This window comes from Camelus ferus, chromosome 11, assembly GCF_009834535.1.
Source record: "Camelus ferus isolate YT-003-E chromosome 11, BCGSAC_Cfer_1.0, whole genome shotgun sequence".
Lineage (NCBI taxonomy): Eukaryota > Metazoa > Chordata > Mammalia > Artiodactyla > Camelidae > Camelus > Camelus ferus.
The window spans coordinates 60,524,073-60,547,001 of NC_045706.1; the positions used below are offsets into that span (position 1 = coordinate 60,524,073).

The window sequence follows — 22,929 nt, forward strand, 5'->3', positions numbered from 1 at the left end:
TTAATATGAAGTATATTTCTGGAATGTAATTATTTTTTAAATGAAAATTATCAATTTTAATTCAACCAATTCAAGTATTCATTCAGCCAAGAGAACAAAATAAGCCTCTTAAAAATTCAAGATTTACAAATTAATATTAGAAATGTTTTCAATAAAGTGTTAGGCTATTCTGATCTCTACTGAATTACATCATACAGAGACATGTATCACTTGCTTCATAGTTTGTAATCAGGTATAACTGGTCACTAAAATTCCTTGACCAAAATATCACTATAATTGGATGAGGCAATATCCTGTAATAAGATGAATGTAATAATGGCCACATCTTTTCAAAAACAGAATATGGAAGTTTTCGTTTTCACAACCATGAATTTGGTTTTCCAAAATCTGGTTCCCAAAACCCACTTCTAAATGTTACAGCAGAGGTGGGGCAGTAATGGAAAGAAATGATTTAATGGGACCCTGAAGAAAAAAATAATTATCATAGATTTTAGTTTGAAAAATGTATCTGGCATAAAAGATACTCAGAAGTATGTAATGATGCTGGTATCAAAGTTTATTGGTTAGCTAAAGGGCAGAGAGTAAGAGGTAAGTAAAAGGTAATATTTGCTTTTAACAAAGCAGACTGGGTAATATGTTAAGTGTTAGGGTGGGATAGGAAAGAACTCAAGACAGGCAAAAATTTCCTCTTGGACTTTCTATATAAACATCTATTTTAGTTTTGGACCTTTCACCAGTGTGCTCATGTGATGGGGAGGAGGAACTCTGCCCACCCATGAAAATACTTCCCAGACCAACAGGTCTTTGTCCAGCTGCTCGAGAAAGGCAGCTTGTCCTCTGAGGTTCCTGGGGCCCCACAGGAGTGCAGAAGTATAGGAAAATGGAATCCAATTTGTGTAGAAAGTTAACCCATCCCATTTGGACTCTTCAGTAGCCTAAGTTAATCAAATACCACCTAACAGTACAGCCTCTAGCTAAAAACCATGGATAATGGGTAAGTGTCTATCTTGAAAATGCCTGTTAAGAGGTCATGATGTGATCCTGCGATCTTGTGATCCTGAAAATTCTCAGCTCCCGTTAGCTGTCTTTCCAAATAAAATCTTAAATAATACAGTTTAAGTCCTCTACCGAGCTCTGTAATCCCTTCAACCAAATAGGCTGCAGTTGTTTTACGTAACTTTCATTTCATTGGAAAATGTGGGAGGGTACCTGCTATTACCTAAGTAAGGTCAGTGGGTAAACACCGTTCACTCCGAATCCAACGATGCTGCCTTCAGGGAGTTGCCAGGAAGAAAGTCAAATGATACACCAAGAAAGCACATTTGCAGGAGCAAGCCCTTCAGCACAGCTTGAACATATTCTTTGTGAGGAAGATCCAAACTATTTGGTAATTTCAAGTGTGAGGCAACAGAAGTCTTTCTTACTTTAAAGTCAGAAGCTTATGAAGAATTTCATGCACAATTTTATACCAAAAGGTATACTGCTCCTAAATACATCTATATGAAAGACAATGGAATGTTAACTGAATACCAACATCCACTTTCAGAGAACACATTTGTAATTTCCTACCACAAAGAGCAAACATTTAACCAAGAACCTCTGTATGTAAACATATTTTAAATACCAGGTAGATAAATGATAATATAGTTCTTGGTCTAGAACCAGTTAACTGAAGGTTAACTGAACAGAGGAGAAACTGCCTCTTAATCTCACTCTCTTTATATCTTCACTGGATAAATCAAATTTGAACTCCTTTTTTTCAGGTCTCTCAGGCACCCCTAGTCCAAATGAAACACTTCATATCATTCAACATTGCCTAAAAAAAAAACCCTAAAAAAAGATTTAGGGGTATCTGTTTGTTTTCATTATTCATATTTTCTTGATTACCCCAATGATTAATATAACTAATCTGTGACATAAATGTCTTTTTTATGACATGCCAATGACTGATATGTTTAGTTCCAAGTAAATATCCCGAAACTGCTATCCAGAAGTTTACAGAAATAACTTTAGGTATGTTACTTAAATAACATGGCATTATGGACAAAGCATGTGTGTGGGCATCAGGAGACTTCAGTTTCAGTCCTGGCTCCTCCCCTTGCTATCTGAATGACCTTAGCAAACAAACTTCTTCACCTTGAACTTGGAGTACTTCATCAGTAATAGAAGAGCAAAACTCTTGTCTGTCTCAAACAGTGAGAATTCAACGACATCATGTAGGCAAAAGAGCTTTATACATTGTAACGTGCTATACAGTGTTCATCTTTATATTCATTATTGTTATTAGAATTTATGTGGTGAGACTTACCTTTGTATGGATCATTCTATAACGTTGTTCTCTCATTTGGCCCACTATATTCATGGTGTTGAACTGTAACAGGATGACAATAATTTTGTATTATCCATATAGGGGGAAAACACAAACTCATAAATGCCAAATGAGAACTCCATATTTCTTTCAAGTAAAAAATATATCACAATTTAACCAGAAAGTTCTCATTTTCAGTCATAAGAAAATGTACTATGTTCAACCTAGTCTAATGGATAAGGAAGACTTGTTTAAATGGGTTTCCAGGAAAAAAACAGGAAGCAATCATTTATAATAAGAAATGTTCTCCAAAAGAAATAACAACAAATTTGCCCCTGTGTATACTTTCCTGTTCTCTAAAGGGAGAACTTAAAGCAACACTATGATTTTGGAAAATTCTGAAGCACAGAAGACTTTTTCTGGCCACAACAGTAACACAGCTGTTTCTTATATAAAGAGCCCACGCAGCTCAAATGGAGACCCTGAGCACCAGTTGGCCCAACACCAGATTCTGCACCTGCGCTTTACCAGTGTGGTTGCTAAGATGGTGCAGGTCTGCAAAGGGCTGTTGCTAGACCACAATGAGATTAGTCTAGAAACTGGTAATAAGTGTCTAGAAACTCTCACGGCAACCTGACAGTGGCGCAGCATTGAGAAGCCTCATCAGCAGAACAGAATCTAGACCAGCTCAGGTGCTGCTGAACTTGCCTAAAAAGTTACGTGTGGTGCACTGAGGACCAGCCATGTGCAGCAAGATCATGCTGACATGCGCAGCAAGACCATGAAATTTTAAGGTTTGTCAACTATAATCCAAAAGTATGTAAAAATCAGAGAAAATGTTAGCATTCCTTTATTTTTATAACTTGCCATTTCTGTAATTTAAAATTTTAATTAAGCCTTAAACATTTTTAAATTGAAATAATTATAGATACATAGTAAGTTGCAAAAAAAAAAAAGCTGTACAGATTCTGTGTATCCTTCACCCAGTTTCCCCCAATGATACCATCCTATATAACTAGAGTATAATATATCAAAACCAGGAAATTGACATTGATACAATCCAGAGATTACTCAGATTTTGCCAGTTTTACACAGCAATCATTTGTGAGTGTATGCATGTATGTGTGAGTGTGTGTAATTCTATACAATGTTGTCACATATGAAGATTCAGATAACTGCAACCACAATCAAGATACAGCACTGTCCCCCTTCAAGACTTCCACCTGCTATCCATTAGAACTACTCATCCATCTCAACCCCCAACCCTTGGCAACCAGTAATCTATATCCATGTCTACAGTTTAGTTATTCCAAGAGGATTATACAATGAAATCATGTAATATCTAACTTTTTGAGATTGACTTTTTTTCATTTAGCCTAATTGCCTTGAGATTCTTTGAAATTGTATCAATAGTTCATTTCTTTTTATTGCTAAATAGTATTCCACAGTATGGATGTGGACCAATTTTTTTAACCATCAACTTTTTGAAGGACATCTAAGTTTTTTCCAATTTTTGGCTATTCTAAATAGATTAACTATGAACATTTATGTACCAGTTTTTGTGTGAACACAGGTTTTCATCTCTCTGGAATAAATAGCCAAGAGTGCTATTGCTAGGGTTCCATGGCAAGTTTAATCTAGTTTTGCTTTTGCTTTTTTTTAAAAACAAATTTTAAAACTGTTCTCCAGCCTGGGTCTACCATTTTACATGTCCACAAGCAATGTATAAGTAATCTAGGTTTTTCAAATCTTCACCAGAATTCGGTGATGTCATTATTTTTTATATTAGTTTTTTTCTGATAGATATCCAATGATATTTCAGCATGGTTTTAATTTCATGTCCCTAAAAGCTAATGAAGCTGAGTATCTTTTCATGTGTTTGTCATCACTACATCCTGTTGAAATGTCAAGTCTTTTACCGATTTTCTAACTGGATTTTTTTCATTTTTGTTTTTTCTTACTCTTGAGCTTTAAAGTTTCTTTATATATTCTAAATGTAAGACCTCTTCTGGATATGTGGCTTGCAGTCTCTCCAAGTCTGTAGCTTGTCTTTTCATCCACTTTGTAGGGTCTTTCACAGAACAAATGATTTTACTTTGCTTTCCCCCTAATATCAGTGATGGCAAGAAAGTCTTCTCTCATCACTCATATTCAACACAACACTTGAAGTTCCAGATAGTATAGTAAGAACAGAAAAAGTAAGAGGCAAACATATTGGACAGGAAGAGATAAGTCTGTCCCTACTTGTACACAGAATGATCATCTATGTAGAAAATCCCAAGAAATCTAAAAACAAAATAAAACAGAACAAAAAACCTCTTACAACTGATGAGTGAGTTCAACAGGATCACAGGATACAAGATCCCCATGTAAAAATCAATTGCATTTCTACATACATATACACACAATGAACATGACAGTGAAACCATTTATAACTGCTCCAAAGAAAATGAAATAGGCTAAATCTAAAAAAAATGTACAGAATCTATATGCTGAAAATGACAAAATGCTGATGAAAGAAATCAAAGAAGACCTAAATAAATGGAGACATACCACATTCACACTGGAAGATCCAACATAGTAAAAAATGTCCACTCATCCTATCAAAATCCCTCAAGCTTTTTTGTAAACATAGCAAGCTAATTTTAAAACTTCCATGGAAAGGCACAGATCTATAACAGTTAAAACAATTTTGAAAGAGAAAGATTCACTCTATCTGATGTTAAGACTTATATAGCTACAGGAATCCAAAGTGTGGTATTAACGAAATGATAGACACATAGATAAATGAAACAGAATATGGAACTAGACATAGGTCCCATACAAATACTCCCAATTATTTTTGACAAAGAGTGTTTTTGCCTAAAGGTGTTTTCTTGAAAATCTGAGATGATTATGCGGCAAAAAAAAAAAAAAAGATAGTTAAAGTACCATTTTCTAATGACATCACAACCTGACGAATTCAGGGACTGCCTGGGGATGTGGAGTGGTACCAACTTAGGAAACAAATAAAAGTAGCAAAGTGTTTACCAGCACAACTTAATAAATGCACAGATACTGCTAACATAGTGATTCAGCATATCTGTGATTTGAACATCATGTGATAAGAAGCAAAAATTCTTCCTTTGCTTGGTTTGATTACTGACGAACACAACGGGTTTTAAATTGTATAAAAATGCAAAGTACTACATCGTCAACAAATGTAATTTGGAGCTTAAGTTTTATATCAGATTATGTTCTGGTAGTAGAGCTGTAATGACAAAAAAAAACAGTCTTAAGGTAGTTACACAGATTAAAGAATTTATCCCAGAAGATAAATCAACACACTGCTTCATCCAGAAAGTCTTGCTACCAAAAAAACAAAAACAAAAATAAAAATAAAAACAAAACAAAACAAAAGCCTACCAGGTGAACTGAACAGTGTGCTTAGAGGGGTGGTAAAGAATTTTTGACTTTGTAAAGGTTCATGTGTTAAACTGTGGATTATTCATTTTCATTATGTCATAACATAGAAACTGACAATTAACGACCGTTATTGCATGCTGAAGATGGTTAGAGGAGAAAGTTCTATCAAGAATGTTTCAACTACAGACCAATCTCAGTGTTTTGGCAAGAGAAGAGCCATTTTGTTTCCAATGTTTTAAGGATTTTTAAGTAAGCCTGATTAAAAGTAAAAATGACTAAAAAATAACAACTAATAAAAAGAAATAAATGGTTACATCTTCTCAGATTTTCATATTCTTTAGAGTCATAATTAATAAACTAATCTTAAAATATCAGTGGTCACGTGTCCAGCCACCCATGGCTGGTATGCAGTCTGCAGCATGCGAGACCCCCTGTGTGAGTTCCACAGCACACAAACTGGTCTACACCCTGTTCAACAAGGCCAACCCACCGTCATGCTCTTGGATGTCACAGTGATACACCAAACTGCTTTGAAAGTTTCTAAACGCTTACTCTCAATTTCAGAAAACTTATCTTGCTGCAAATGACGAACATCCACAAATTGCTGCTGCTCCAAGAGCACACTTTGATTGGCTCTGGTAGGAAACATTTCTGAGAAGAGTGGAGAGGGACATCCGTACGAGCGCTTGACAGCTTAAGGCTCTATGCAAAGCCAATAAGGAAACAATGGATGTATTTCCTATTTTTGAACCACTATTTTTAAACCAAATCTAAGCATCCTTAATTATAAAATATATCACTATTTTATGTACCCCTAAGAAAAACTGTTGAGCTGACAGATGACTTATGATAAAACACATTTTGAATTTAAAGAAGGTATAATGATGGGGGAAAAAAAAACAGAGCTACTTATAATCATAAAATATAAAATTTACAGTTTTTATAGTTTCTATAAGGAATACAAAATAAGGACAAATACAAAAAATGATTTAATTATGATGAACAATACATAAAATAAAAACTCTGCTAATGCATTTTCTGTTGAAAGAATAAAACAACATAAACTATGGGAACTGGTAACATCAGATTGATACTACTTAAATTTTCAGCATTTTTGAGGACATTCGCCATTTTTTTGATCACCTCATTTATATTCATTCTTTGTACTAAAACTCTCAGTTTGCTTTGGAAAACCATTTTGCTCTTCATTCACAACCTTATGGCCTAAAGTAGTCCGAATGACCTAAATGGACCAGCATCTCCCACAGTGATTAGTTTAGAGTAAAGGCTATATAACTCAATTGGAATCAGAGAAATGCTAGGAGATACTGGCTAAAGCTTCTGAGAGAAAGAAACTTCCTCTGTCCTCCAGGGAGTGACATTTTTCTACCCCCCATGAAATTTTGCAGAAAAACGTGTTACAGCTCAGTGTTACAGCTCAGTTGTGACAGCAATCTGGATCTGGACAAGAGACCAAGCAGCACTCGGAGAGTTAGAGAACTCAGGTTTATTACGCCAGCAGGCCCAGAGGAGTTAACACTCCAAGCTCTGGACCCCATCTGCAGGTTTACACAGGCTTTTATAGGCTGCCAGTCTAGACTTTGCAACATCATACACAAATAAGGTGTAACAAAAGTTGACTAATTAGGAACAAGCTTTGTAAAAATGGACCAATCAGGAGAGAGAGAAATAACTAATCAGGAGTAAGCTCCATGCAAACAAAGTACTACAAATGGACCAATCAGAAGTTAGGGAAATGGACCAATCAGGAGTGAAGGAAATATCCGATCAGGAGTGAGCTCAGGGAACCAATAGAATTTCAGGGGTAAGTAAGCCGTTTCAGAGGCAAAAAGTGAGATAGAGCCTCTGGGCCAAGGAACCGGATGATGCTGGCAGGGGAGTAGTGGCCCTGCCTAGGGGTCCTGCCGGTCTTTTTTTATGGGGCTTCCCACCTCAATAATACAACCCTTAGGAGGGAGAGGTGTGGAGTCCATGCAGTTAACCTGCTGTCACAGGGGAAAGCCTGTCACTGTTGGGCTCTAACTACATAATGCCCGAGAGAGCAGAGACTTGACATCTATTCTGATAACAAGATAATGCTGCAGGACCTGTCTACCAGGGCAAATGTCTCATAGCTCTTGCTTTCTTACGACTGAGGTGTGGATTTTTGTATACTTTGTGGACATGGTAAGAGCTGCTTTCTCCCAGTGCCTGCTTCCTCTCCTCATAGACAGGAAAACAGTTCAGTAGGTAGGCCTTTTGGGGCACATATCTAAAGCCACATTCCCTAACTAGTTTAATCAGTAATAAAGGTAATAGAATCACAGTATGTCTAATTCTTGTGTCTACGCCTTAGCTGGTTACAAATTTAGGAGGGAAGTAAAGAACTGTTAATGATTGACTCAAACCCAACAATATTATTATCCTTATTTTATGTATGAGAACACTAGCTTTCAGGGACGATAAGCAATGTCACAGTCACCAAAATCTAAAGTATGTGGCAAAACTGACAGTCACACCCAGGGACCTCTCATTAACTCTGAAGTCTAATGTGCTCACGTGTCTGTATTTCTGTTCATTAAAAACAGGCACGTGTCATCAACATCCTCTAATAAGAGTCTAAAAATTGTATGTGTGGGGTGGAGGGAAGCAAAGGGAAAACTAACTCACATTTACTGTGTACCTACTACGCTCCAGACACTGTCCTAAGCCATTCATTTGCATTCTGTACTTTAATCCTCACAACCATCTCCAAGAACCTGCAGCAGTTAAGTGAGAAGCTGGTAGCCAAAGCTCACGTGCTATTTAATAAGTTGCTCCTGAAAGCCAAACATGAATCTTCAGATATTAGAAGGCTATTAAAAGTACAGTATTTACTAACAGCATTGGTTTGTCTGCTTAATTCACACACTTACTGGGAAGTTCCTTTCAATGGCACAGAACACAACATCCACGCAGAGGAACACCCCTGTCCGGCCCACGCCAGCACTGCAGTGATCAAGGACGGGTCCTGTAACGTGGCTCTTCCTCACATAACGAACATACTTTATGAAACCTTCTGCTGAGGCAGGAGTGCCATGGTCTGGCCACTTGGTGAACTGCAAGTGTTTTACAAAGTGACTAGTTTCTGTCTGTTGGGGGTGGGAGGTGGGGAGGGTAAGAGGGAGTAAGGGAGAGAGCGTGAAAGAGGGGTGGGGAGAGAGAGAGCAGAAAAGGGGAGAGAAGAAGAGATTTCTCAGCTTTTTGTATTAGAGATCTTATATTAATTTCTAATATGCCAGATATAATAATAATAATGACTACATCAATATGTTAATAAAAATAAGAATACTAACAGGTAACAGGAACTGAGCACTTAACAATGTGCCAGGTACTGTGCTAAGGACTTGACACATATTAGCTCATTTAACCTGCACATCAGCCCTGGGGAACAGGCACTATGTTATCCTCATTTTACAGATGAAAAAGTAAGAGCAGGAGTGACTGACAGATGCACTCTAGCTCAGGAGGCTCACAGGCTTAGAGCTGGACAATAGGGTAGGCCCTCCAGATCAACACTACCATTTTCCTTCTGCACCAAGAATCCAAACGCTTAGAGTGAAAGATGAGCTCACATGTTAGGAATAAGATAGAAAAGTAGTCTACCTTGGCTTATATGTCATGATACTAAATTTAATTAGAATAGGTAGGTGTTGTCAAGTTGGGTCAGGTTGGTGAGTGGCGGGGGGCAATCTCCTCTGGCGATGAAGACAGGGTGGTTAATGACCATGTGAATAGACTTTGGTCCCAACTCTTGTGCTGAGTCCCCTGAAAATGGGGTCATGGAACTCTCCTCAGGGTCAACAGATAAAGCACTCTGAGTTTACCCATCATCCCCTCCAGAGGGCTCACCCTTTCCCCAGGGTGGAGCCCTCATCTTACTTCACTGGGTACCCTTGTGAAAAAACTCTGGGCGGGTTTCTCACTCCTTCTCTGCTTCTCCCTAATGCACCTCTTTTTCCTAAGTTCCAAACAGAAAATCAAGTATGAATCATTCGTATATGAAACTGGATGAGGAAAACAATACTTGAAAATCTTGTGAAGGCACCAAGTTGAGGACAGCGCTCATCCCATCACATAGCTCAGGGATTCAATCTTTCCTGCCCCTGCTGACCCCTGGGAAACTGAACAAAGGTGGGCCTCGCCGCTTTCCTGAGCCAGTGCCGTGAAGACAGAACCCATGATTCAGATTCTCCAAACATAAACCCCGTGGTTCTGAGGCTCGTGGGCCTCAGTCCAAAGGCCACCATCCTAGACCCCCTTGCCAAGGCTCCACAGGTGGACCCGAGCATTTGCATCCTTGCAGACAGATCATCTCTCTGTGCCTCCCATCTGGCCTGTGTTCTCCAAGCATGCTGTCCTTCTCTCATCGCACGCACTACATGTCACCTGGAAGTGGTGTCTTCCTTCCTCACCAGATGTAAGTACTCTAAGATGGAGACTGTATCTGCTTTCTATCTGCAGCACCTGGCACAATACTTGGTTAATCAGAGGGAATCAACAGTATTAGGGGAGCGAGGGGCCGGGCAAATCCCCAGGCATACAGAGCAAGCACAGTGCTTAGCACTAGCAGCAAGCTCCCCACCAATGTCAGCCATTATTATTCTCAGCCTCCCTGGTCACTGCTCTGTGCTCTGATCCTCCCCATGCCCCTCAGTTTCACCTCTTCCCCTCCCACCCTACTCTTCTGTCTCTTCCATGTCTCCCTTTGCACTCAGGCCCCCATCCTACAGTAAACTCTTGGAAACCCTCATCACTTCCCTAAATGCTTCTTCCACTTCCTTGCCTTGCCTCCCATGACACTGCACTCCGCAGCCCTCTCTAATCCAGCCCACCTGTCCTCCTGTGCGCCAGGTACCACAGAGCGTAGAGATTAGGTTGCAGACTCCCTGCTGTCCAATGCTATTTCCAATTCATTATTCCTCCTCCTGGTACAAAAACTCCTCTTCCTTTTGAGTGTCATACCTCCTAGCTCCATCTTCTCATTGCTATCACCCAGTGGCTAAACCTCCCGGTTCATCTGCCACGTTCACCAGAGATGCTGCCTGTCTCCTGACGACAGACTCTGACAGGGCAAATTCAGGATCTCAACAGCCCAGCACACACTCTAACCTCACATCTTTACTTCTCTCTTGCAAAGGGGACCATTCCTTTCTTTCAGTCTTCACACTGATGATCATGCATTGGACTTACCACCACTATACTGTCTAGTATCAAAAACCTCTCAGTTCTTAAATTCCAGCACCATTTTCTGAGCAGGAGCTCATATGCTACCACCTCACTTGTGCTGCACTTCACCTCAAATGTGTCCCAATTATCTTCATAATAAAGTTCGTGCTCCTGAGCTGAGATCCAAGATAGTTCCCTGCCTATTTTCTGTAGCCTCCTCTCAGCTCTCATTACCCCCTGGCATTGCGATTTTACATTCCAGAAACACTTCACTACTTACATGTCTCTCTACATATCCCATGCTCTTTTACACCTCGGCCATCTACTTCCTCTTTCCATCTTTCTCACTTGGGCGATTCTCAATCCAGATGTCACCTCCTCTAGAAAACCTTTCCATAAAACCCAAGTAGAGCTAAGTACGTCCCTCCTGAGCCCCCAAAGCACCCCATACAGATCTCAGTATTACCACTGAGCAGAGGAACTGAAAGTCCAGGGAGCACACTGAACTCTCCACTACTCAGTGTGGAGCCGTAGCGCCTGGCACTGTGATCATCAGCATTATCTTAAGGACTCATATATATATATATATATATATATATATATATATATATATATATATATATATATGTCACACTCAGCAGAAGCAGCCGAAGTACAGCCCAGGATTAGGCAACTTCCAAGAGTAGCTCTCAACTGCCCTAACATCTCTCCAGAGTTTGGTTAGGCAGAAATAGAAGTGGTGTTGTCTTACTTTCTGGTACCAGGGAGAAGTAAAAACAAGTTACTTTAAAAAGTATCCCCAGCTATATCCCACCCTACTTCTAACTGCTCCTCCTGACACTTGTGCTTATATAATGAAATATATATCTCTAAATAGATGAGTTTTTTTTAAAACTTACGGACTTCCTGACAACTTGAAATATTCGAACGACGAAATTCTGAAGTATCTGGTAGTTCTCCAGGAAGACACGACAGCTTTTCAATTCCAAAGGCTTCTTCGTAGAAATGGGCCAGTAATGGTGGCATTCGATAACTCTATCTTCTACCTCTCTGGTTATCATGACAATAACATTAAGAGTTATTTTCCAAAGTCATCTGCCAAAAGTCATCTGTGGTACCTGGCAGTGGTCCTTGGGTAGTGATATAGTAGTACTCTTCTCCAGAATTGACTATTTTAATGTAACTAGCATTGATGCAGTCCTTGTTTTCTCTGAGAAGAACACGTGTTGAATCATCTGTTACAAAAACAGAAACATCTGATGGGTAAAGGAGAAGTGGGAGATGCCATACACCCAGATTTCATGGAAGCATTTCACATGAGTACATCCATGTATCTCTTTGACCAATAGAGAAGATGGCATCAGAGTTTCTTTTCAAAATGGTTACTTCAGTCCATGAACTTAAATTTTTCCCTCCTGAAAACCTACTGGTATGGCTTAAGGAATATACAGTTAGGATAAGTTAGTTTTGTTTAAAACCCAGTTTCTACTAAACAGAGAAGGATGCCACCAAAATCCAGACACTTTGAGAGATTGCTGTTATATATGGCATAGGTAGGATTAGGCCAAGGGAGGTACCTCCTATCCTGTAACTGAACACAGCAAAGGGGGAGAGCTCTGAGGAAGCAAGTGAATGAATGACAGTCTCCTACAAATCCAGAGAACATGTGAGCCCAGAGCAGCAGGGGCCGGGGGGGTGGGGGGGCGGGAGAAAAATACTCGGGTAGCTGATCAGATACAAATGCTAGGATTACTGGAATTCTACCAGTGGCCCCCACACAAGGCAGTCATCTTTTATGTTCATTCGCAGCCTTCACCTGGTGAAGTGGCATGCTAATCAGAGTAAAGGTATTGTGATAAAAGGATGCCTCAAAGTAGTGAATTTGCTCCAGGTAACATGGGGCTCATCTAACATGAACTATTAGAACAAATATGAGGGGGAAACCCAACTACTTGGCTCTCTAATAAACTCCACTGGCCCAGGAGCTCTTTCTTCACTTTACATGGACATCTGGGGCTCTGGTTCCACCACTGCTCCCACAGAGAGAATAAAAGGAGGGTCCTTCCTACCACGCAGTGGTCTCACCCATAGTCCTTCCCTGCTACTCAAGGTACTCAGCCCACTTACCCAGCAAATACGCTATGACCAAGATCACTGAACAGGGCGTACACAATTTCTGATAGAACCTTTTTCAAATTCCAAAATACCAAACAGATATCTCCTCGTAAATGTGAATAAACAGGAAAAACAGTTACTAGATATACAAAGATATCCAGCACTTCACAAAAGGAGACCATTCTGAGAAATCATAGCAAATGTCCTCCTTTTTATAAGAGGGAAGAATGTTTTTAAAAACTCCTATTTGTATTTTAAATGAAATCTAAGCAAACATTATTTTATTATTGAAAAGGATGATATACATGTGTTTATTGATATAAATTTGTTAAATTATTCAATTACAAAGGAGGTAAAAGAGCATTAAAGTAAGATCTTTCATCATATATATGTATGTACATATACATATATATCATATATAAACGTACATTAAAAAACTTGGCAAGTATTTATCAAAATGCTAGCAGTGGCTACTTTATCATCCAAAATTTTTTAGAGTGAACATTTACTATTTTGCAGAAGAGAACAATTTTTTATGATCAAAAGGGAGATTCGATATGTGAAAATTAAACAATATAAATAATAAAAGCTTGCTTTCAAATAAAAACCATTGTTACTCAATTAAAATCCCTAAAGTGAGAAGTGAACAGAAAAGCAAATTAGTGATTTAGGAAATTGGCTTAAGGAAGTTCACCAGAACTCAAAAAAAAAAAAAAAAAGGTGAAAAAATGACAATAATTATGAAAATGCTAAAGGATGCTGAGCATATAACAGGAATACATAAAAGGAATTTCAGAAACAAAATTCAGAACACAGGCATACTTTGGAGATGCTGCGGGTGCAATTTCTGGACCACCACAAGAAAGAGACTATTGAAATAAGTGAGTTACATGAATTTTTTTTGTTCCCAGTGCATATAAAGATTATATTATACTGTAGTCTATTAAATGTGCAATAACATTATGTCTAAAAAGCAATATTTTAATTAAAAATATTTTATTGCTAAAAAAGGCTAGCCATCATCTGAGCCTTCAGCAAGTTGTAATCATTTTGTAATAGTAACATCAAAGATCACTGATCACAGATAACTATAACAAATATAATAATAATGAAAAAGTTTGAAATATTGCAAAAATTGCCAAAATGTGAGGAAATGCTCTTGGGAAAATGGTGCTGATGGATTAGCTCTAAGCAGGGTTGCCACAAACTTTCAATTTGTAAAATAAGTACAAAAGCATAGCATTAAACAACCAGGTACGCCTGTATTTAGCAGGGAAGAAATAACTCAAGTGGTCACAGGAGAAGAGTCCCCCAAACAAAAGAGAAAGTATTAGAATTTAGTGCAAATATGCAGGCCAGCGCCAAGCAGCGTCCTGAGGAACCCTTATTCAAAGAGGCTGAGTAATTTGTTCTGTATTACACAGCAATTCCTCTAGACTCCACAGTCCACAAATAATTCCATGATCTGCTTCCCTTCAAGGAAGACTCAAGTTTGCAGATGGAAAAGCCCTACCAAGTGCCAGATGACACTGATGAAGACAGCCTAAGACCTTGAGACCAGCAGAGCATAAGGTTGCAATGACAGGAGGTGAAAAATGTGCTAATCACTAGAAGTTACAGTAAGTGGGGCCACTCCCATTTCCAGCCCTTGATTCCTGATTCCTGGCTATGGCAGAAACAGCATCATATACTGGACACTAATTTGGAGCAAATAACCTCCCAGAGAACACTGCCCCAGCCCTGTGAGGTACTGCCACCTCACTGGCACTGCAACTGAGTCTCCAAAAGGCCACTCCACTGCTCTGTCAAGCCAGCTGCCTCAGGGTTACGAGGAAAATGTGAAGGCCAGTGAATTGCATCATCATGAGACCCTCAAAGTGAATTCCTTAATCAGAAACAAGGCAGTGTGGACTACCTTGATGGTGGATAAGGCATTTTGCAGGTCCGCACATGGTAGATTTGGTAGAACCCTATGTGTGGGGAAGGAAGATCCACATCCAGTGTCTATTTCAGGATAAAAAAAGCACTGTTCCTTCTATGACAGAAGCAATCCAATGTAATCAACCTGCCAAAAAGTGCCAGACTGGGGTCTCAGTCTTGGTCTCTGCTGCTGGCAGATGGGGCTCTCGACAGTGGCCACAGGAAGGTCAGCCCTGGAGAGTGCAAGTCCATGTCGATGAGCCCATGCACAGCCTCTGTTCCTGCCAGCATATTGACTTTGTTCATAAACCCACCGGGTGATGAAGGGGATGGCTGGGAAAGAGGCCGACTAGTATCCACAGAATAGGTCATCCTATCCAGTTGATTATTCAAACCTCTTCTTAAATCATCCTTTGATGAGCATTCACAAAGGACACAAATATCTTCATGATTTTTTGCCCTTTCAGAGAGATCTATACACATTTATATCTCCCAGATCTCCTTGTGATCAATTTTCCAATCATGTTCCTTCCAAGTCCCTGGCCATCCAGCTAAACAACTGACTACAGCCCATGAATTAGTAAAGATTTGTACCTCTGGCCATTTCTCCTTCCAAGAAAAATGAACAAGCAAGTGCTTTGGTCAAAGTGCTACCAACTGGGAGGACTTCCCTTCACCACTGTCCCCCAAAAAAGGGGCTGCAGTGCAGCTGCTGTCCGCTTTCAGGTGGTGCCTGCTTATCATGCAGAACCATCTGGAAACCAGGTCCCAGTTTCCTCTTCCTCAGTCAACTGATCATAGGGAACTCGTCATGAGGCCACAGGTGCAGGCTGGGAAAGAGAAGGTAACGTAGCAGGAGAAGGGACCCTGGGCATTTTGGTCACTTCATGTAACTACCTTGTACCCTCAGAGCCTGCTCAAGCCCGACCTTGTACACACCACTTCCATTTGATGATGGAATGCGGCGATGCACGTCCAACTTTCTGGCTCGACGGCCCATGGGTAAGTGTTCAGTCTCTACTAAGGCCCAGTAGCAGGTCAAAAGCTGTTTCTCAAAAGGAGAGCAGTTATATACAGAGACTGGCAAGACTGCTCCAAAATCCCATGGGCCTGAGCTGTGATTCACCTATAGGGGCCTGACAAAGGCTCCAGACAGTCTCCCTGTCTTCCACTGGCACTGCATCTACTGGATCCCGTGGCCCAAGTGGCAGAGCAGCTGGGCGGCAGCCTGGCCCTGTAGCACAGCTTTCTCCTGTCTCCTGAGCCCCAGTCACAACGAGCAGCTTTTGAGTCTTCTGGTAAGTGGGCCAGAGCAGCACACCCAAATGAGGAATGTGTTGCGTCCAAAACCCAAAGAGGACCACTAGGCATTCTGCCTCTTTCGGCTGTGGAAGGGATCAGGTGCAACATCTTATCCTTCACCTTAGAAAGGATTATTTTGGCATGCCCCACACTGCTGGACCTCTAGAAATCTCACTGAAGCAGAAGGCCCCTGAATTCTCACTGGATTCATTCCCGACTCTCTCGTGCACAAATGTCTTCCCTGTAAGTTTAGTTAGTTGCTACTTCTTGCTCACTAGGTTCAGTCAGCACAATGTCATCAATATAACGGACCACTGTGATATATCAGGTAATTCAAAAGGTGGTCAAGATCCCTGTGAACTGACACAGGGCTGGAGAGTTGATATTTCCCTGAGGTAGAACAGTGAAGGTATATCGCTGACCTTGCCAGCTGAAGGCAAACTGTTTCTGGTGGCCTCTACTAACAGGTATGGAGAGAAAGTGTTTGGCAGATCATTATGCACACACCAGGTACCAGGGGACGTGTAATTTTCTAAAGCAGTAAAATCACATCTGGTACAGCACTTGCAACTGGAGTCACCACCTGCTTAAGCTTCCAATAACTCACTATCATTCTCTAAGGTCCACCTGTTTTCTGCATAGGTCAAACAGGTGAGTGGTGGGAATCACCACCTCTGCCTCTTTTAAGTCCTTGAAGGTGGCACTAATCTCTGAATTCTCTCCAAGAATGCAGGATTGCTTTTAATTTACTATTTTCTTAGGTAGAAGCAGATCTAGTGGCTTCCATTTGACCTTTTCTGTTAGATTAGCCCTCTTTCACAGGTCAGGGAACCAATGCAAGGATTCTGCCAGTTGCTGAGTATATCTATTCCAATAATGCATTCCAGAACTGGGGAAATAACCACAGTGGGGCAGCACCCACTGGACCCACTGTTTAAATGGACCTGAGCTAAAACTTCATTAATTATCTGACTTCTATAAGCACCAATCTAACTGGTAGACCACAGAGATGCTTTAGGTCTCCTGGAATCAGTATTGGATTCGTGTCACCTGTCAGTAGCACCAGCAAAGAAGATGCCTCAGCGTTTAGGGGTTTGTTGGGCGTATCTTCACCAGGATCTTCCCCTATGTTTCTGTTCATTTTCAGGATCGCATTCTTTCTCAGTCAATGCCCTCATTTGAACAGCAAACACCTTGAAAGGTTGGGAATTTAATTTGCATCGTATTTTAGCCATTTGCAGGATGAGACTTGGGGTTAGGTTTTCAGAGGTGCTGGCTCCATGGCTATAGGAGATAAGAGTTTCTTTCAGCACAGACATAAAAACTTTCAGGACATTTATGTGGTGCTTGGGCTGGAAATCTGAATCCCTGGGATGGTAACTTTCTTTTCCCATTTGTCCAGCACAATTAGGAGCAACCAGCCAATCTCATTATACTTGTTAGTTTGACAAAAGTAATCTAAGGTAGCGTATACATAGTTATCCAGAACCTTGCCTCTTATAAGTATTTGAATAGAATATCCACCAGTGAGATTTTGTGGATCTCTACTGCCATGTGATGCCATGAATTAGCAGTGCTCTCTTTACTACTAGGAAGAGTCACTAATGCCTTTAAATTTTGTCAGAATGGGGAACCAATTCATAAAATGCATCCATAAGATCCCATTCCTCTAGACCCACTCTTGATACCAAAACTTGTATTAGTCAGTGTTCTTTAGAGAAACAGAATCAATAAGCTGTGTGTATATATATATATACACTGAAAGAGATTTATTTTAAGGAATTGGCTCACATCACTATGGAGGCTAGCCAGTCTGCAATTTGCAGGGCAGGCTGTCAGGCTGAAGATTCAGAGAAGAGCTGATGTTGAAGTCTTGAGGCCAAAGGCAGTCTGGAGGCAGAATGGCTTTTTCCTTGGGGGATCTCAGTTTTTTCTCTTAAATTGATTACATGAAGCTCATGCATATTACAGGGGAGAATCTGCTTTACTCAAAGTCTACTGGTTAAATGGTAATCACATCTAAAAATATCTTTACAACAACATCTAGACTGATGTTTGACCAAATACCTGGGTACTGTGGCCTAGCCAAGTCAACGTATAAAATTAATCACCACACTAGCTAAAAATTTTTGTAGATGATCTAAAGGAGGAAAGTCTTTCTTGAAACTTAAATTAATTCCCTAGAAGACCAAATGAAAGAAAGAGAATAAGAATAAAAACTAGAGAGAGAAAGATAAATATATGCAAAAACTACAAAAAGGCAGAAGTAAAGATATAGAGGGAAGATGAAAGCCTGAAAAGACAGATTGAGAAGACCAACCCTCTACATCACAGGAGCTCCAGAAAAAGAAAAAAAGAGCAGACCGAGGATGAGCAATGATTAAATAACTGAAGACACTAACCTATGGCTAAAGGAAGACTGACTCTGCAGACTGAAAGGTTCCATGAGTTGTAGGTAAGACTGATAAAATGAAACACATCTGGTAACATTCCTGAATTTCAGGGAAAAATTGAATGTGATAAGGTTTCACATTTATGAATGAAAAAAAATGTTTCTTACAGAAGAATAAGAATCAGATTATCATTATATTTCTCATCTAAAACACTGGAAGCTGGAGAACAGTGAAGTTTAATGCCCAGAGAAAACTGAGAGATAAATGCCATAATCCTAAAATCAACAAAGATATTCATTTATCAGGATTAAAAAAAAAAAGGGAGAGCTAGCTGCAGACAGGCAGAGTTTGAGACTACATTAACTACTTAGTCCGTATCTAATCAAACAACTAATTAATCAGAACAGAGACCTCAGATTAAGGGAAGACAGAAAAGGAAACAGTAGAACACAACAAGCTTGCAAAATGCAGTTGTATTTCTATATAAAGAATAACTGAATGTACCATTTAATTTCTGGAAATAGAAAATAACACGCAGCACAGAAAAACCTATCAGTAGTCTAGAAAAAGAATTAACATAGAGAAACACTACTGCAGATGCTTAAGCCTAAGTTTGAGTCCCAGATCTGTCTCCTAGTTGCAGTGTAGAAAAGTAATTTCTCTTAGCCTTTTTGTAAAACAAAGATACTGAGCACCAGCATCATAGGGTTGTGGTGAGGATTACATAAGTTACAACCTATGAAGGACTTAGATCAGTGCGGGGCACATACAAGCATATTACTACTACTGCTATTACTGGTGGTGGTGGTTAGTAACAGAAACACACAGAGGCCTCATTAATGTATGGATGTTTGTTTAATCTCTCTCCCTTAGATAGCTTATGTTTTTCCAGCTCTCTACACTACAATGGGAAAGTGTACAAAATATAAAAAGTGTAATATAACTTCCGTACTCACAAACCATCTTTTTCAACAGTGTATTGAGGCATAATCATCATACACGTGCACCCACGAAACCATCACTACGATAAAGATAACGGAACATCTCCATCACCACTCAAATGTTCACATCCCCCTCTGTAATCTACCTGTCTTGCACCGCTCCTGCCCTCAAGGCAACTACTAATCAACTTCATGTCCATCTAAATTAGTCTGAATTTTCTAGAATTTTATATAAATGGAATGACACAGCGCATTCGTTTGCTAGGGCTGCCACAACAAAACACCGCAGGCTGGGCGGCTTAAACAGAAACTTATTTTCACAGTTCTGGACACTAGGAGCCCAAGATCAAGGTGTCAGCAGGGTTAACTTCTCCTAAGGCCTCTCTCCTTGGCGTGTAGCTGACCACGTTCTTGTGTCCTCACCCAACCTCACATTCCCTCTCTGCCCAAGCATCCCTGGTGTCTTTTGACGCCACTTTTTTTTTTGGTGTACGAACATGCAATTGTCCAGCACTGTTTGCTGAAAGATGTCCTTTCCTCACTGATTTGCATCCTTAAATTCAGATACTATCATCTGCTCTGCCCTCCTCCTGTGATTGTAGAAATAACTCAATGAGATATGTGCAAATGTGCTCTGAAAAGTGGAAAAGTACTAGAAATCTAAGTCACTATCTTTATTCGTTAGTTCTGAGTATACCCTGACCCAAAGACAAGTAACGGAAAAAGTACTGGGCCGAGAGCCAGAGAACCTGACATGTGTGATGGCCCTACTCCTTTCTTAGCCCTTAAAATACCTTTTAACCTCAGAGCTAGGAATAATAATATCTGTTGGGTCTGCTTCAGAGGGATTTTATGAAGCTTATATAAGATTTTACATTTCAAAATGCTTTGTAAAGTTTAAGGTGCTACAGAAATGCACGATACTGTCTTTATACTTGAAGAACTCCTAGACCACATAATGCGGTCCGTTCTTGCTTTACACGGTAGGACAGAGCTGTAAATACGGCTGTGTGAGTTGAAGCTGTGCAAAAAAGACCTTAATAATCATAGTCTGACAAATTGTGATTGTTCCATACCCTTAAAATTTTTTCTCAAAACATTAGAAACTCCCTTTCACTGTTGGTTATAAATGTATAGGAAAGTGAAAAAGAGCAAGACTAATATTTATTTAGAACACTGCAATTTACAACATTAGAAACATTGAGAATTAGAACATTTAACTTATTAAAAATTTATCAAAAGTAGTTTCAACAGAGCATGCCTCTACTTTCCATAACATAACTCACACTACAGAGCAAGCATCTTCTCTGTGCCTTGGTGAACTACTGCACTCCCTTCCAAGTTCGGATCAGCTTCCAGCACTTTGTCCTTTGCACTTACGCTGCTGTGGAGTAGCTCCGAGAGTTTCTTTAATGTGAATGGTTTTTCTGCCAGCATCACTTCCACCAGGACACCTTCATCCTTTCTGTCACAAACTCTTCCTTCATTTATGTTGGTAAGTTCCCCTTCAACAGGTTGTTCTGGCTTCACATCTGGGCTCTCTTCAATGGTGGCAGTTCAACGTTTTCCTGGTCAGTTCTTTCTTCTATACCCCTATTTATGTTCTATTAGAATTTCATCCCCAGAGCTATCACTTTTCCTTTCTTTGCTGCAACTTGATCTTTGTTGGCCAGTTCTCTCTTTTGATCCTCTATTTTTGTGAAGTGTTATGTGGGTTTATCACTGAGAGGCAAGGAGGCAACACAGCTATGTGCTTTGCTGATTGTGCACGAGCTGAGTAACAGGCACACAGTGACCGAGTGCTGTTGTATTCGGAAACAGGCAACAGGATTAGTCGCTGATCACGGTGCACATCTATTATTTATGTAGTGATCTGTGGACTGAAGAGCTGGAAGTGAAGTTTGCAGTTTACACAGGTGCTCACAGTGAACGCACCATGAGCTCTGAAATCTGAATAGCGTTGTTGAGGGACTGGCGCTATTCAGTCAGATACAACAACTGAAATGTATGCATATTGGAGCGAGGCAAAGTGAGGACTGCCTGTACTTACAGTATCCTGAGATGCGTGAATTCTCTCATTTAGTGTTCTCAGCATTTGAAGAGGAGAGAAAACTAATCATTGCTCTGGCTTTCTTGATGTGATTCTTCAGAAACCTTGACTATAAATTCAAGAAATGTGTGGTGTAGAAATCAAGGAAATTTACTATGACTGTCACTTAAGTAGGCTCATTTTAGGTTAAATTACACTGTGGCATGAGGTAGAAAAATCAGTGGACTTTAAAACAGAATTTGGTTCACTGGGGAAAATGTCCTACGAACTTGTTTGGAAACATGGGAATTTTTGAGGAAAGCACTAACCATTCTGTCTTTAGACTGCTGTTCTAATCTGCAGATCCTGGATTTGAGCTGCGACATTTCCCACCTCCAACCAGCCCTGCTTCAGACTGGTCCCCACCATCCATGATGGCAAAAGCCACTCCTTAATATCCTGTTGCTACTTTTCTGAATTCAGTGGGTTTTGTATACTGGCAGACTCCTTAGTTTGTCTGAAAGTCAAGGGGAGACAGTCAGCTCTGTCCTGAACGGGTTTTTCTTCAAACTGCAGGGCTCGTCCCTACACTTGCGTACTAAATGTAAAGGCACGTAGTTATACCACCCCCTAGCTGTTTTTCCAGTTGTTGAATATACTGTGTAGTGTTTAACTCAGATCCTTAAGGCTTTCCATTTATCTTTATTTCAAAAATCTGAACTTGGCTAGCATATACTGAGCTCAGTGTTTGAAATTTAAATGTAAATAAATTAGCATGCCTCGTGTTTGTGGATTTGCATTCTCAGTAACTGACCTACTCAATGACTCGGTGGGTCAATTTACGCAAGTAGGGGGTTCTTGTGAGAGGGGTGTGGGGAAGTGGGCAGGGTTCTGTGCCTCCCAAATATTTGCTTTTTGCTCGCCTTTAAGCACGGGAGGAAAAGCTTGTTTCCCTTTGGCTATTGGGACCCTTTACCAGGATTAGCTAAATGCATGGGTTTGGGTTTAGGAAAAATAAGGCCTTGAGTTGCCTACCTTTATGGGGCCATTGCCTAACTCACTGCATTTGCAGTGTTTCTTTTCCAGGTCTGTTTAATAAGCCTTTGGGGCATAAGCCCTTTTCTGTTTCAAGAGGATTTTCCTTCCAATTGCATTTGGGGATGCTGCTTGTGTGCCCAGTATTAAAAAGGTTTTGCAATTTTGCATCAGTATTGGCCTTTTTTTCTCCAGCTCTGCTAATTGATCCCTTTTAATAAACTGAATGTTTGGTTAAAAAAAAAAAAAGAACTAAAGAACTTGGTTGAATTA

General features: G+C 40.0%; 1 protein-coding gene across 1 annotated transcript; it reads right to left on the reverse strand.

Annotated features, from left to right (window-relative positions):
* Positions 1-90: 90 nt before the first annotated feature.
* On the reverse strand, positions 91-13,010 carry PTPN20 (protein tyrosine phosphatase non-receptor type 20). The gene is given in 6 exon segments (XM_006196009.3): positions 91-1,486; positions 2,309-2,371; positions 8,629-8,844; positions 11,821-11,994; positions 11,996-12,177; positions 13,007-13,010. Coding segments are annotated over 6 exon segments (705 nt in total). The 3' UTR covers positions 91-1,420.
* Positions 13,011-22,929: the final 9,919 nt, after the last annotated feature.